The 17211-nt window shown below is 45.1% G+C and overlaps 1 protein-coding gene across 1 annotated transcript in view; it reads right to left on the reverse strand.

The window, feature by feature from the left end:
- Positions 1–17211, reverse strand: part of GRIN2C (glutamate ionotropic receptor NMDA type subunit 2C) — a 247775-nt gene that overhangs the window by 97258 nt on the left and 133306 nt on the right. Inside the window, exon 8 of the mRNA XM_073608159.1 lies at positions 12307–12536. Within this exon, the coding sequence (XP_073464260.1) occupies positions 12307–12536 (230 nt within the window). The remainder of the gene's footprint in view (positions 1–12306; positions 12537–17211) is intronic.

The raw sequence follows: 17211 nt of genomic DNA on the forward strand, positions 1-17211 counted from the left end.
GAATTTGAGAAGTGGCTGCAACTCCTGCAACTCCCACCCTAGGCTACGGCTGAGAAGGGCAAAGCCCTTACCAAATTTGAATTTAATCAGTATCTGTAACTTCCGTCTAGTGCTGGGGCTGTAAAAGGCACACTCCGCCATGCCATAGTTATGCACCAAGGAACTGGGGCAGCAGCATCCTGGGCTGCCAGACAGCATCCTGGGCTCACAGATTTCTTTAACGGGCTCCCAGATAAGGCCACTGCCCTGACTTACTATGGCATTTAGCGGCCCCAGCAGCTGATGGATAATGGGGACATGTCTCTTCCAGCTCTGCACCCTCTTGGTGGGCATACCCTCTAAAGGTCCTCCGAGGTCAGAGGTTCGCAGACGAATGTCCCACAACCCTGAACATTTTCATAACAATGGTTAGCATGCCATTATGGCAATGCAAGGGTGATGCACGTTTGCAGCGCATTTCCAAAACGCAAGGCAAAGTGTGCCTTTTTTGTGTGGGTTGCTGCGTGTTCGGAAATACCCAGATGTAAACGCAGAATAATTGTTGATGACACCCCAATCGCCATTAGCAGCCGCATGCAGTGGCATCGCTAGGGGATGGCTTCTAGGACTATAGCCCCGAATCTGGGGCACATAGCCCCAAGTCTCTTACTGGGTGCAGTGGTGCCCTACTCCCGCCGCAGCAGTCCCGGTTCCTGCTCGCCACTCGGGGCTGGCGCCAGCATAAGGTGGCCGCCTGAGGGCACCAGGAGAGGGGGGGGGTGTCAAAGCCAGGGGTTCCCAAAGATTTGCTTATACTGGCGCTGGTGGCTGGCCCTGTTAGCATGGCACCTGTACCCAGCCCAGCTCAATACACTGACAGGAGGCGGAGCAGCACAACCATGGCCAGGCCCTGTTTACTACACCTGCTCGCATCCCCTTACTACAGTCCCAGCCCTGCTTACTGCACTCCTCCTCTGCTAGCTGCAGTGCAGAGCAAGACTGTAACACAGTCAAAGACCACCCCCTCCCTTCAGTGAGGATCGCTGCCTGGATCATGAAAAAAAAATCCCTCCCACCTGGGCGGTAGTTGAGAGGGTCACAAACGCCTTCATTTTGAGCAGCACACAGAGCGTGTGAGAAGAGAGGGAGCCTGGGGAGGAGCCTACAGCTGAGTGAGACCAGGGGGAGGGGCCAAGGCCAGCAGAAGGTCTAGGATAGCACGATTGGCAGTGGTGGTAAAGCACAGTCACAGGTGAAGATTTCTCTGGGAGGTGTGGTGAGGCAAGCAAGCTGTGTACATTATTCTACCAGTCCTGCCCTTGCGCCATGTATGCAATCTCTGACCAGCCCATGTGCCATTTATGCAAACTCTGACCATCTCGTGTGCCATGTATGCACTCTCTGACCATCCCTTGTGCCATGTATGCAGTCTCTGACAATCTCTTGTGCCATGTATGCAATCTCTGACCATCTTGTGTGCCATGTATACAATCTCTGACCATCCCGTGTGCTATGTATGCAATCTCTGACCATCCCATGTGCCATGTATGCAATCTCTGACTGTCCCGTGTGCCATGTATGCAATCTCTGACCGTCCTGTGTGCCGTGTCTGCAGTCTCTGACAAAGTCTTGTGCAATGTATGCAATAACTGACCGTTTTGGTGGGGTTTTTCTTTCTGTAAGTTAAACACACACTCTAAGCACTAGAACCACTATAGCTTAATGGAGAACAAATAAAGTGTAAGCCATATGGGGGTGGGGGGTGGAGCAGGAGGAAGAATGGGAGGGGAGGGGGGGCACCAAAATGCACCTTTGCCTGTGTAGTCAAAAATCCTTGCACCGGCCCTGTCGCCCTTCCTGCGGTGGTTGGTTGCTAGGACCACTAAGTGTCTAGCAACCAACCATGTGACTCCGCCCCCAGCATTCAACGGAGAGCTGAACTTTCCGTGCTTGCAGTCATGTCCTGGGCTGGCTTCTGCCACACTTCCAGGCTCACGGTCTCCTCTGTGGTTGGTTGCTATTAACCAACCAGTTTGTCTAACTCCGCTCCCTCCCAGTGTGGAACCTTCTCATTTAAACCCGGCTGCTGCCAGTGCCCCACCTCCCCCTTCACACATTGTGAATTTAAAGAAGGTAGGAAACTTTAAGAGGCTTATGTTTATTGCTAAAAGAGGAGCAGCTCTGGGGAACCTGATGTAAGGAGGGGCTCTCTGGGGACCCTGATGTAAGGAGGGGCTCTCTGGGGACCCTGATGTAAGGGGGGCTCTCTGGGGACCCTGATGTAAGGGGGGCTCTCTGGGGACCCTGATGTAATTATGGGGGATCTGGGGACCCTGATGTAAGGGGGGCTCTCTGGGAACGCTGATGTAATGAGGGGGGCTCTGGGGACCCTGATGTAAGTAGGGAGGGGGATCTGCACTCAGATATGTAATGGTATATATATATATATATATATATATATATATATATATATATATATATATATATATATATATATATACACACATACATACACACACACACACACACACACACATATACATATATATATTTATGGTCGTGGCCCTAAGACCAAGACAAATGTGGATCACATAAACACGCGACAAGACTCACAACATAAATAGACCTGAGGTGTGGCTTTTGGTCGTCTGGTAGGTATGGCAAGAAAAGGGGCCATACCCAAGATAAGTAATGGATGATTGTGGAGGAGAATTTGCTGAGAAGTGCTGTAAAAAGGGGAATGGGAGGGAGGGTATCGTTCACTGAAACTGACAAAGAGGAAGGGTAAGTGGTCAGCTTAAATACCCTCCGGGCTCCTCCCATAAATTCAGGCCAGCACACTGGCCTTCTAACTTATGGTCGTGGCCCTAAGACCGAGACAAATGTGGATCACATAAACACGCGACAAGACTCACAACATAAATAGACCTGAGGTGTGGCTTTTGGTCGTCTGGTAGGTATGGCAAGAAAAGGGGCCAAAAATAACCAGATAGGGAAGTATCTTTATTGCCTCTAACCTCATTGAGTGAGCTTGGAGAAAGGGCCATCTTGAGGGAACATATATATACCTGGTAAAGCAGGCAGACTTTCACCTGCCTAGCTTCTTGGTCACATGGTCTGGTACTCCATGCTGAGATGTGGCTGAGGCTGCGCCGATCCAAAGGAATATCCAGAATACCGCCCAGGGTCTAGGCCTAAGTAGACCAGTAGGACCCAAACATGTTTAATAAACTGATTTTCACTCAGGGGGTTGACCTGAAAAGACAGTAACGGGCTGGAGACTGGCTGGCTGGGTGAAAGAGCAGACGGTCAAAAGATCGTTGTTGGGCACCAGGCGTTGCTGGTTCGAAAGAAGTTTATATCCACTCCGGGTCCGGTTTGTTGCGTTTTCCGAAAGATAAAAGGACATAGTGGCTTGGATACCGGCCAGGTACAGCCTGATAGGGGTATGAGGGAGAGCCAGCTGTGTGTGGCAATAAGATATAAAGGCTAGGACATGAGTGACGTCATCTACTGTGGTTCCGGGACAAGTGGCAAGGAACCTACGGTAGGTGTTCCAGGCCGTAGGATAAGCCTTTAGTGTGTTGCTAGACAGTGAGTGGTAGATGAGCCGGGTTGCATTGGCAATGTGTGGCATCAATCCATTGTTAGTTGAGATCAAGGTGGGATAGGAGTGGATGATGGGTCGGCTCCGGGTTCCTCCTGGAAGAAAGACAAAATTGGAGCGGGACAGTGCATCGGCTGCGGTATTGCACTTGCCAGGGATATGCTTACAGTAACTGTTAAATTTGGTGATGTAGTGACAATTGCAGCAGACTGCGCAGGAAGGACACGACGGGGAGCGACTTGGATCTACCCTTATTAATGATGTCAGCTGTAACCTGGTTGTCTGTGGTGAAGAGCTCTGTCTGATCTGTCCACGTGTGGCCCCAGACTTGGGCTGCTGCCACGATGGGGTACAGCTCGAACAATGACGAAGATCGAGGGAAGCCAGGAATCAGGCAGATTTCCAGGGGCCAAGGTCTGGCAAACCAGTGATGGCCAAAAATTGCAGCAAAGCCAATGGAGGCTGCAGCATCTGTGACTACCTGGCGCGACTGAGCTGATACTGAGGGAAAAACATTGATATGTCGTTGAAGTTGAAGAGGAACTCGTCCCACATAGCCAAGTCTGCTATTGCTGCTGGGTCTAGTCTGAGGACTTGGTCGGGTCCTGCACTCGGGCAAGAAAGACTAAGAGCCTTGAGATGAACGACCGCCCCTGAGGAATTGTTCTCATAGCGAAATTGAGCATCCCTATCAAGGACTGCAGGTGTCTTTTAGTACATTCCTGTGACTGGGTAAACTCCTGAATGACCAACCTAACACAAGCTAATTTGTCAGAAGGCAGGCTAGGCTGCATGGCGTGCGTATCCAGGACGATGCCTGAGAAACTTATGAAATGTGTTGGGCCTTCTACTATGTGTTCATTGAGATTGTTGAAGACCTCTCTTAGCTTGTCTAGATCTACCGGGGAGGGGGGGGGTATGTCTAGGTGTTCGATAAGCAGAAAATCGTCCGGATAATGGATAACCCTGTGACATTGGGCCTGGTGTGACAGGTTTAAGTGAGGGATTGGGCAAAACCATCAGCTTTGTGGGCGAAGTGGCGACAAAAGAGTTCCGTGTCTGTGAGGCTCCAGTCAGAGCTTATCTGGAACTGGGCAAGTCTCGCTGCTGCTTTGGCTGAAAAACGACCGATGGTTGTAGACGGCAAAACCTCCATATTTGTAAGCAAGATCTGTCATTGCATGAAGGTATAAGTCCCACTCCTCCCTACTGCTGAGGGTGGCTGAACAAAGTACATCTCTGAACATCCCGAAGGCCAGGGTGAACTCAGTGGCTGACAGCTTACGACTGAGGCTGGGGTCTCCCGACTTGACAACCACTGAGACATCCCCCCCAGGCGTATGATTTGTTGTCAGCCAAGTCATGGACTGAGATGAGCAGGGATGCCAATTGACATCTTTGCCCTCCAATATATCCTCCCTGATGCTGGTCGGGACAAGATGAATGGGGAGGACGATAGGTGCAGAGCCTGGTGTACCTGCAGAAGGAGAAGCTGTCATCGGGACCATGACCAGGTCCGGGAGGGCCATGGATGGGCGAACTTTCAAAGGTGTGACTCTGGTCTGGACGTCCGAACTGTTGCGGCTAAGGGGGAGACCAAAGAGTGCATGGATTGTAGGGATGCCTGTTGGGCCCAGCTGCAGCTGGAGGCGGGAAGAGGAGCCTGAAAAGCTTTGCCTTCCTGGCCGTTAGCAGGAAAGGGAATATCCCTGCGACTCAGCTATGAGTTTGGGGATGTTCCGTCCCCTGAGGGACTGCAGGCAGCCGCGCTCTGAGCCGTTTGGGGGGGGGGTAACAGAGGGGCGGGTGTGAAGTCCTCGCTGCCAGAAGACAAAAAGGGGGCTGGGTGCTCATATTTAAGAGGAGTCATAGCCATAGGATAGAGAGCGGAGTGGTAAAGAGAAAACTCAGAGAGGAGGAAAAAGGAAGAAGTACAGAAAAAGGAATGATAGGCATAGACAGGAGCTGACAGAGTTCTGTTGTGCAGAACTTATGTTGAGTGGAAATTTGGAAAACTCAGAAGAGTGCGTGGCGACCGAGGTGGGCCAGGAGGTGACTGGCCAGATAACCGATAGCTCGGGTGCCTGTCTGTGGCAAGCACAAACCTGAAGACCAGAACCCCAGGGCGTACTGGGGCGAGAAGTAGAAGTCTGGTATGGCCTACGTAGGAATGTTGCGGTCTGTAGGGGGTGACGTGTGCTCGGCCAGCTAACACTTGCACTGCCAGCAAGTCTACTGTTAAGCGACCTTGTCTGCGAGGTGAAGGGTCGCCCTTCGAAAACAGAGTGTCATGTATAGACATATGTGACAGAACTAACGCCTGGAAATCACGTCCAATGATGTATGTGAAGTAACGGTATAGTGAAAGGGTGCTGCAGAATGATGCGATAGAAAAGCCCATGAACTAGGCCCTGACTGACGCTCTAGTAGCGAGGTCCTGGTTATGATCGAAACTCGGTCGACCGGGAACACCTGCAGTAGGGGTGACATGAGTGCAACAAGATTTCTTTACTTTTTCTTTTTTTTCTTTTTTTATGTGTCCCCCTTGTATGCGACTGGCCCTGGTGAAGATGCAAACATAGCGTTTTTTTTTTTTTTTTTTTTTTTACCTGGGAAATAACGTCCAACCTGGTACAGGATGGAACCTGAACTCGACTGACCTGAGGGAGAAAAGATAGACGAAAACAATGAGTGGCTCGTATGAATGCCACTGGAGACGAGTGACCGATTAAGTGCCACTAAAAAATTAAGTGGGCTGCATGAGCACCACTGAGTGTGCTTGCAGGGATTGCAAGGAGTATATGTTGAGATGCATGTTTGCAGCGATTGCAAATGGGTATATGCTGAGATGCGTGTTTTTGCAGCGATTGCAAGGAGTATATACTGAGATGCGTGTTTTGCAGTGATTACAAAAATGGGTAAATGCTGAGATGCGTGTTTTTGCAGCGATTGCAAGGAGTTTATACTTAGATGCGTGTTTTGCAGTGATTGCAAAAATGGGTAAATGCTGAGATGCATGTTTTGCAGCGATTGCAAGTGGGTAAACACTAAGATGCGTGTATTTGCAACGAGTTTATACTGAGATGCATGTTTTGCAGTGATTGTATACGGGTAAATGGTAAGATGCGTGTATTTGTAGCAATTGCAAGGAGTTTGTGCTGAGATGCATAATTTTACAGAGATTGCAAAATGGGTATATGCCGAGATGCGTGTTTTTTGCAGCGATTGCAAGGAGTTATGATGAGATGCGTGTCTTGCAGCGATTGCAAGGAGTTTATACTGAGATGCATGTTGCAGCAATTGCAAACATGGGTAAATGTTGAGATGCGTGATCTTGCAATGATTGCAAGGAGATTATACTGAGATGCATGTTTTTGCAGCGATAGCAAATGGGTAAATGTTGAGATGCGTGTTCTTGCAGCGATTGCAAGGAGTTTATACTGAGACGCATGTTGCAGTGATTGCAAATGGGTAAATGTCGAGATGCGTGTTCTTGCAGCGATTGCAAGGAGTTTATACTGAGATGCATGTTGCAGCGATTGCAAATGGGTAAATGTTGAGATGCGTGTTCTTGCAGCGATTGCAAGGAGTTTATACTGAGATGCATGTTGCAGCGATTGCAAATGGGTAAATGTTGAGATGCGTGTTCTTGCAGCGATTGCAAGGAGTTTATACTGAGATGCATGTTGCAGCGATTGCAAATGGGTAACTGTTGAGATGCGTGTTCTTGCAGCGATTGCAAGGAGTTATGATGAGATGCGTAGCTTGCAGCGATTGCAAGAAAGGTCACCTACTGATAGGCGAAAAAGAAAAGGATAGCAGAAATTGTATATGTAGGAAGGAACTGCGAAGTGGCATACGTAACGAATCGTCGATTTGTTATAGGGACTGTTACGTATTGGTGTGTGGGATACTCGTGACGCGAACCGTTGTGCCGCTTGTGCGACTAGGTTCAGAGTGGACTGTGATGCATGTAGCTGCTGAGGTGATGTGAATCGGACAAAAAATAAATAATGAATCGTAGGGTATGGTAAGAACCACTACAAATTGGTGTGCAGGATAAGACCGATGCAAACCATTGTGCCGCCGAGGCGACTAGGCTTGAATCCGACTGTGATTCGTATGACATGAAAGCAATACGAAACAGTCAGTAGAAAATTACATAAACAACGAACCATTTGTGGGGTACAACAGGGACTAATAAGAATCAGTGAGCGGGATGCATCTGATGCGAACCGTTGTGCTGCCGATGCGACTAGGTTGGAATCGGATTGTAGCAGGTATGCAATATGAATCGGCTGTAAAGAGATGGCACTGATACAAATCGGTTGTAAGATGTATGAAGTGAATCCAATACAAATCGGTTGCAGCATGTATACCACACCTTACTTCTAAAACCGAACACATTCCAACCGCCCAGCCCCCCAGGCTAATCAAAGTGCAGACAAGGCCCCATGTGGGTCTAATTACCACCTCAATCAGACACAGAACCCATGCAAATAATACATGCTGATCTCCAAATGGATGAGACGGCAACCCCATAGACAGTGAATCCTATGAGAAAATGAAGCCTGTATCGAGTGATATCAGAGAACAACCAACAATGGCTCAGAGGCTTGGATCTACGAACAAATCGTATGTTTGTGGATAGGATGACAAGCAAGGCAGAGCAAGCCTGCAAATCTAAGTTTGCAGGTATAGGAAACATATCCAATGGTAACATTGCATATGAAAAAAAAGGTTTGAACCCTACCTGCAACAGCAAGCGAGAACCGCCGACGAAGACGCCGCAACCCACTTGTAATCGAACGCACAGACTTATGAACACAAAGTAAGCTGGGAAGAGTCAGCACAGTGACATGTAGTATCGTTCACTGAAACTGACAAAGAGGAAGGGGAAGTGGTCAGCTTAAATACCCTCCGGGCTCCTCCCATAAATTCAGGCCAGCACACTGGCCTTCTAACATATATATATATATATATATATATATATATATATACACATACACACACACACACACACACACGTATATTATATACGTGTATGCCCGCCCAAGCGTATGACTTTCTTTATTTCGCTGCTGTGGGCTCTAGCCCCAGATCTTTTGTAGACCTAGCAACGCCCCTGGCCGCATTTTTTGCCGTGCGCTATAAGCGCACCAAAACATGCACTGAAAAAACACACAAAGATCCATGGCCAAAAAAGGTTCTTGAGCTACTTTAGGGCGTTTGTAGCACATAGGGCAGTCTATTCAAGTTCTTAGGCTGCCCTATGCACTTCACGCGTTTACGAGTAAAAAGTGCACAATAAAAATGCAATAGAATGTGCTTGGGAGGAAAGTTTTTAGGTCGCAAGGATGACCTTGGAGGAGAGGTGAAGGTAAAAAGAAAAAACACTAAGCTTATCAAAGCCTCATAAGAATTCCTTCTTATCTAATGCTGGTGTAAAATTAGATCAAAGTCCCGTAATCACATGGGTGAATTGAGCCAAAAATGGGGGGGAATATGCACCGGAACACAATAAAAACATGTCAACAACACATGTAAAAAAGCATGCAGAAACACTTCCAGACTGTTTTTGTGGTGTGAACCGGCCCAAAATCTGGAAGTTGGACATGTCAGAAGTCTTCATATGTCTGTTTACTGACTCACAGTATTGGGTCAATATCTAGGACTATATTCAAAAACATCAGTTGACACATCTAAATGATGATCTTCTTTAATACAAACTCAACCCCATGTTTCATATCATTATTTTATTAAAGGCTACTGCTAGAATGTTCTGTAAAAGGAAGCATGCTGTGTCTTTTTTAAATGTTAGATTTAGATTTTTTAGATATGGACCCCCAAAAAGAGAACTTCTTAATCAGTTGCCATCTGGCCCAATTTTTTTGCTGCAACATTTTTTATGTCGCACAATATTTGTTCATTTCTGAACTTATTTGGTTTGGTATCTTTGTATGTATTGATTGCATGGGTTCTCACCGACATGTGGTGAAAATTTCACATCAACAGCACTTTTAGAAGTATATTTACCTCTGGCTATACTATTTAGCAAATAAAATAAAGAAAAATTGTCCATTGGATGGTGGTGAGCCGGGGTCTGCACCTGTCATCCATCTGCACCTGAAGATTTGTGTGTGCTTTTCTTTGGTTTATACTATTTAGCAGCACATCTGTCCCAAATAGCCAAAGGGCATGTTGCTAATTCAAAGATCCCCTGGGTCCAATTTCAAAATAAATCTATATATCCTTAGGCTGGGTTCACACTATTCTGGTGCGAATTCCAGCTCCGGTTTCTCTGCGAAGAAAAAAAGCAGCTGTTCTGCAGCTACAATGGAGAGTAACCGCTGATCAGCTGACCTGGGAGAGGGGGGAGGTGTAGTGAGGAGGGGGAGAGAATTTGTGTTCAGAACAGAACACATCTGCGAATCAAATGCGTTCCCATAGAGAATTATGTGCCTGCAATTCGCACCTCAATGCCTAGAAAACGCACACGTTTATTGGACAATGCGGAGTGCGAATGCAACGCACATATGCGAACCAGAATCATTCAAACTAATAGATTTTAAAATGTTCTGCGAATTGGATGCAGTGTAATCCGCATCCAATTCGCGTAGGTGTGAACCGAGCCTTACTCTCTATTGGGTATACTATGGTCTACAAATATCCCACAAAAAAGGTTTGTAGATTTAAACCAATTAGTTCTTCATTCTTTACAGCTATGGAGACTATATAAAAAAAATACAATCTGACCTCAAAATCCCCTCCTCTATGTTTTTAGGAGGTCCAAAATACCCTCCAGGTCTATACGGAAATTTAACATCCTTACATCCTTACATCAATTCATTGAAAACTCCAATTTCACCTCATTTCAGTCCCTAAAGACATATATCATATACCAAATAATGAACATCATAGGTATCTACAAATTAGACAATTTTATAATACTTACTATAATACGACAGACACAGACCCCTCCACATTTTATGAAAAGCTATGCCTAAAAAGCCCAAGAGCAAGAAGCCTAATTTCAGAAATATAGCAAAATCTCTTGAATTTTGACTCACAAGAGAAACTCTTATGCCGCGTACACATGGCCGGACTTGTGAACGGTCTAAACTCCGTTGCCATTTCCGACGGAGAGATTTAGAACATGTTCTATATCTGAGTCCGTCGGAAATGCCAACAGAAAAAATCCGATTGGGCATACACATGGTCGGAATGTCCAACCGAAAGCTCCCATCAGACTTTTCCTGTCGGGAAGTCCAGCCATGTGTACGCAGCATAACATGCAAAAATAGGAACTGAAATGCAACATATTTTTCTCTACTGAGGAATGGAGTGATAGCATTATAAATCTCCACAAATGCACGAGATCACTCACAGTAAGAGAAACGACCATTGAACTATTTACAAGATGGTACTATACCCCTGTACCCCTAATAAATTGCATGTCATTTTCCTATCAACTCCATCAACTTGTTTTAGAGGATGTTCATCCTCAGGCTCTTTTTCCCACATTTTCTGGGATTGCGATAAAACTTCACATATCTGGCACCAACTAGAAAACTTTGCTTCAGGTATTTCTGACACACGTATTAATCTTTCCCTATCTAACTGCTTATTATTTACAGCTATTCCTGGCATTTCCATACCACACATGAGACTTATCCATACGATAAGCGTAGCAATTCACTAGTTAATTGCTTTTCATTGGAAGTCATCTTTATTCCCTATCAATCAATTGAAAGCAAGATTGAATTCAATCTGTCTCATGGAAAGAGTTTTTCATATGTTATATAACACTACACATCTCTACAACAAAAAATGGGATCCATGGTTCAAACACGCTGAAATTCTCTTTCAACCCCTAAATAACTGAACTTACATTTTGGTAATATCTATGGTGGAATTTAAATACTCATTCATCTTAATGACAATATGTTAAAAATGTATTCAAATGTATTTAATTTAATTTATCTTTATTTTATCAGTGTCCCCTTCTTTTTTACAGCCAATATTTATGTATTCAGGCTAAAAGAATAATTATTATAAAATTATGTTATTACATGTATATAATAGTTTATCTGGACAATTCTTTTTTATATGTAATATACTCTTGTACCACCAATTTTTCCTGTAAACAAACAAAAAAAAAAGAAATATATTTTCCTAGAAAATTGGTGATGTCTTCAATACTTATTTTACCTTTATGTTTATGTATGGCATTGGTTAAACTGTGAAAATTCCTCACTCCTCTTGCCATCTCCTGCATCTTCATCTTTCTACAGCATTCTTGGTAAATGTCAACACAAATTTTCAACGGTGTTCACAAGAGGGAAACAAACTGCTAGCATGGTTTGTCAATTTGAAAGCTAGTGTTGTCCTCCCAAAGCACTGGTCCACAACTAGCATTATATTTAACAGAACCGTGCCAGTATGTTATGCAGGGAACTCGAAACTGCAGATAGAACTTTCAGCAATGGGGTTTATTTACTAAAACTGGACAGTACAAAATCAGGCACACTTCTGCAGAGAAACCATTCAGCTTCCAGGTTTTATTGCCAAAGATTAATTGAACAAGCTGAGGTTGGAAGCTGATTGGTTTCCATGTAGAAGTGAGCCTGATTTTGCATTCTCCCGCTTTAGAAAAGAAACCCCTATGTTTCTCTCAATACAGTTAACTGTTTACCAATTTAGCTAGGGAATGCTCTTACCTTTCGGTCACTTAGGCCAGACACTGTGTCTATGTATTGCTCTTGAATCATGAATGCAGCAAGGTTGGCTGTGTAACTAGCCAAGAAGATGACAGCGAAGAAGGCCCAGACTAGCACCATAATCTTGCTTGTAGTACCACGAGGATTCTGTATGGGAACGGAGTTATTAAACACCAGTGCCCAGAGGAGCCACAAGGATTTGCCCACTGTAAAGCTTGGGCCTCCTAAACCTGAAAAAGAAATAATAATATAAGTAAACACCAGAATTTCTAGGCATCTGTGTGTATCTTTCATCTCCAAAAATACTTTCCATAATCAACATTAAATGGGTCCTGGTAAAATCACACCTTTACACTAAAAAAAAAACAACAAAAAATATACTGACAAATTTTATATAGATATAAAGGTCTTTTTTAAATTGCCACAGATTTTTTTATTGTGCTCCTTGAGTAAAAAAAAAAATCAGATAACACTACGTGCAAGACTGACACTTACAGTATAGTCAGGCTAGCAGAGTTGCCAACCGTCCATAAATTTATGGTCCTAAATTGGTAATCTTTTCCAGGGACAAATTGATCCAAGTCAAGTTTCTGCATAGGGTGTACTACACACGTGTGAGGCTCCATAGGATGTACTCGACATGTGATCTAAAGTTTCCTCGGTGTCACCTTCACCTAGTGTCCTACCTGCAGTTGTTTTGGGACTGCTCAAGTTTTTGAATTAAGTAATCTTAGGTTGCAGTTGTCACTTCCAGCTTACCCGGAGTAGGTCCTTCTGGGGATTCATGAGGATGAGCAGCGTTCTCATCATGCCAAATTGCTAATCACTTATCTCTTATACTATGCCAAAAAAGAAATCCTCCTTAAGTGGGACTCTTCAACTCACCCTACGATGTCCTCCTGGGAAGCAATGATGGATGCTAACCTGTTCGGTTGGATCAGATGATTTACAAGCTGGTTACCAACAAACAAACCGAAACCAGAATCAATGTCACTTGCGATTTCTGATATCAGAGAGGAGGGGCTGGTACAGATATACCTGCCTTTCCTCTTTGAGCAGTTGAATTGAAGAGTTGCAGTGCTCCCTGGCTCCTCCATTATACTGAAGAGCCCAGTATTGGTGGTGGGAGAGGGGCCCCTTTCCATGCTCCATAGAAGTAATCAGTCAGCTGTAGAGATGCTCAGATCCTTTCTACAGTAAAGCCCATTGCCAGCTAAAAATTTGGTACCTGGATCATGGCTGCAGCTGCATGATCCCAGTACAAATACTTCAACCTAAGGATGTACCTGTATGTCCTAGGGGGGTGACGTGGTTAAAGTAGAGCTACAGACAAAACTTTTTTTTTCTTGGATGGGGTGGAGAGGTTTTTATTGCTGTCTGTGTCCCTGATGGGGGGATTCACCCTCTCTGTTTGCCGTCATGTCCACTATAACAAAGAGTGAAAGCGAAAAAAGACCCCAAATTTTGAGTGGTCATCTGAACAGAAATAGAAGGCAGATCTTCCAGTCAGGACACTAGTTCTTGGGTGAGGGTGAGGGAGTTCCCTCACATTGTCTAACTTTGGATGAATTTCCATTTATTTTCTGTTGTAGCTATGGAGCACTCCTCTGCTGTTAGGGTTGTTAGTACCAGGGTTTTTTTTCTCAGAGAATGGGTGCAGGTACTCCCCCCCTTCCAAGTCCCCCCCTTGTCTCTGCCCTCTATATACTGCTGAGCACCATCCCTTGGTTCCACCCTCTACCCATCTCCTTTTAGAGAAAACAGAACCAAGTATCATTTTGTGGTGTTAACACATTTCACACAAATTACTTAACAAGAAAAGCAGTAAAATAGATCCCCTGCAGCCAGAAGAAATAGACCCCCCAGCCAAAATAGATCCCCTAGCAAAAATAGATCCCCTCCCAGCAACAATAGATCCACCATAGCAACAATAGACCCCCCACCAGAAACAATAGACCCCCGCAATAACAGACCCCCCACCAGCAACAATAGTTCTCCCAGCAGCCAGCATGAATAGAAGCTCCAGCAGCAAGCAACTGACCACTCTCTCAACAGTAGATCCCCCAGCAACAATTGACCCCCAGCAACATAAGACCTTTGGCTGGGAAACCTAAAACTCATGGGTTTCAATAACATTTTGACTGTAGAAGCCCATATTTAAAGTGAATGTCCATGCAACAATAGATCCCCTACCAGCAACAATGGACCTCCCTACCCCTCCAGCAACAAAGGATCCCACAGCAGTCAGCATCAATAGACCCTCCAGCACACCCAAGCACCCCTTATTACATACATTCAGTGCTGGGGGTGCTTTTATAATACATTATACAGGCTATTCTCTTCCTTTCACCCCTGTCTTGTCCACCACTGGCTCCAATCAGCATGTTAAGATCATAAAAGATAATACAGAGAACATTCTCATTGCGCAAAATGTTTATTAAAATTTACCAAACAAATTTACCATGGACCATATGCTGTACAACCTACCAGTGACGGCTGATGCTCCATCGGTCGAGGGGGCGGGGGTGACAGCCAGACCTGACTAACGAGCTCAGACAGGCTCCTTCATTATGCTATTGGATGCCGGTCTGAGCTGTCATCCACTGCATTATGCTACTGGATGCCGGTCTGAGCTGTCAGAACTAAAGCAACTCTCGAGTGTGAAGCCACGATAAGCTTCCTATACACTACAACTATCATTTGTTGGTTCTTCAACGGCTACTTTCAGGACTTGCCATTTGGCCCCAGTGTAACCCCAGAACACACCCTGTTGTTGTGCCCTCTCTCCATCCTTGTGTGGTGGTGGGGGGGGGGTCGAATACTTCTGTTTTTAGATCGGGTATGGATTTTTTTTTAAAAGTCCTTAAAACACGCACATTAAGAGCCTTCTTGTTTTGGAGTCGAGAACCTTTCTGGCAGACCGACCTTTCTATTGTTTTTAATTGGGATTATATGGAATGCTAATTCAACAATTCATTACAAATATAATAGAAACTTCTCTTGCTTATACCCACCGCTGAAGAAGGAGATACGCGCACTCCGAAACGCGTCGGTGCAAGAGTATTTTATACTACTGTATGTACACTGTTGTTAAATATGCATTCCGGATATTATATGTTACATGATTGACATGATTTTATAATATACACTCAATAAATTATTTTTGTACTAAAACACTATTTTACTTTTCATGTGCCTTAAAAGTCCACCATCAGGGGATTGTCTTTTTTCCATCTTTTTTCTTAGCTTGAATACTGGATGTGGCATTAAAAATGCAGTAAGCTGCCGTTCTATATATAATTCTTATTTACTAATTACGTGGACTCACCTATAAAGCCTTGATACATTATCCTATTGCATGCTGATGTGCATTTTGGATATTATTCATCATTAATGGTTTTCTGTTTTTAAGCAAGACTCTATCTATTTTCACATGTGAGAGTGCCTGCCCCGGCTCCAGTATGTTCAGTGCACACGAAGAGATACTTGCTGCCGCTGCTCCAGGCACCAGTAGCTAGCCTGCATTCCATGGATCATTGGAGGAGAGTACACTGAGTTCCCAGCACAGCTAGAGAACTGACCGCAGTGTGCTCTCCTGCTTAGTGTGGTCAGTTATGAATAGGAAAGCAGAGGGACTGGCAGGAACACCAGGGATTTCACACAAAGGAAGCAATACAAAGAAAACAGGATACTGCCTCATTCAAGTACATGGTGCAGCAGACACATATCAGGAATATGAAGTGTTGGGGTATCAAACGCTTCAAGGCTTTGGTGGTACATTCCATGTTAGGCTCAGTTCAGATCTGTTCAACCTGGGTAGGGCAGTCTATTCATTTCGATGGGCTGCTCTGCCAGCAGAAATGTGGAGAAAAATGTCCCAGACAATTTTTTAAAAAATGCTTCGCGTGGAACTGCATGGTGCTGCGGCACCATGCAGTTTTGTGCATGTGAAAACACGTGCCGTTTGTGTGTGCGTTCCTGACACTCTATAAAGGGAAACTCCCTCGCTTTGTCCCTCATCTTTACATCCGCTTCTATTCTAATGCCGCGTACACACGGGCGGACTTTTCGACTGGGCTGGTCCGATGGACTTTCCGACAGACTTTCGACGGACTTTTGACGGACCTCCGACGGACTTTTGAACGAACGGACTTGCCTACACACGATCACACCAAAGTCCGACAGATTCGTACGTGATGACGTATGACCGGAGTAAAATAAGGAAGTTGATAGCCAGTAGCCAATAGCTGACCTAGCTTGGGTTTTCGTCCGTCGGACTAGCATACAGACGAGCAGATTTTTTGACCGGACTCAAGTCTGTCAGAAAGATTTGAAGCATGTTTCAAATCTAAAGTCTGTCAGATTTTCGACTGGAAAAGTCCGCTGAAGCCCACACACGATCGGATTGTCCGCTGGACTCGTCCGTCGGACCAGTCCGATAGAAAAGTCCGCTCCTGTGTACGCTGCATAAGGAATGGAAGCTGCCTATGGCGTATAAGCCTGCTTCAATAAAACAAATAGAATTTTTTTTTTTTAAATCTGGTATGTTGTGTGAAAAGGAACTCATAACAAATATTTAATGAGGGGGTCAAATTTGACTGCAAAGGTGTAACTACTCTTTAAGGCTCATTCACCCAGGTGGCTGGGGGAGGTAAAAGCAGGTTGTAAAGACACGGTTTTACCATCCCCTGATCACCCACCTAAACACAGAAATGTAGCTGCTCAAGATTGTACGCATGCTTTGCTTTGCTTTGTGACAAATATTAAATGGCATGTTGCATTCAGTAGGCAGAACTGCCGCTAAATGCAACCCACTCAAATGAATGGGGCTGTGCCGCAACCAACCTGGAACCATGTGCAGTGCACATAGTTGCAGCAAGGTGGGTCAGCATTTTCAAGGTTAAA

Source organism: Aquarana catesbeiana, linkage group LG12 (assembly GCF_042186555.1).
Source record: "Aquarana catesbeiana isolate 2022-GZ linkage group LG12, ASM4218655v1, whole genome shotgun sequence".
Taxonomy (NCBI): domain Eukaryota; kingdom Metazoa; phylum Chordata; class Amphibia; order Anura; family Ranidae; genus Aquarana; species Aquarana catesbeiana.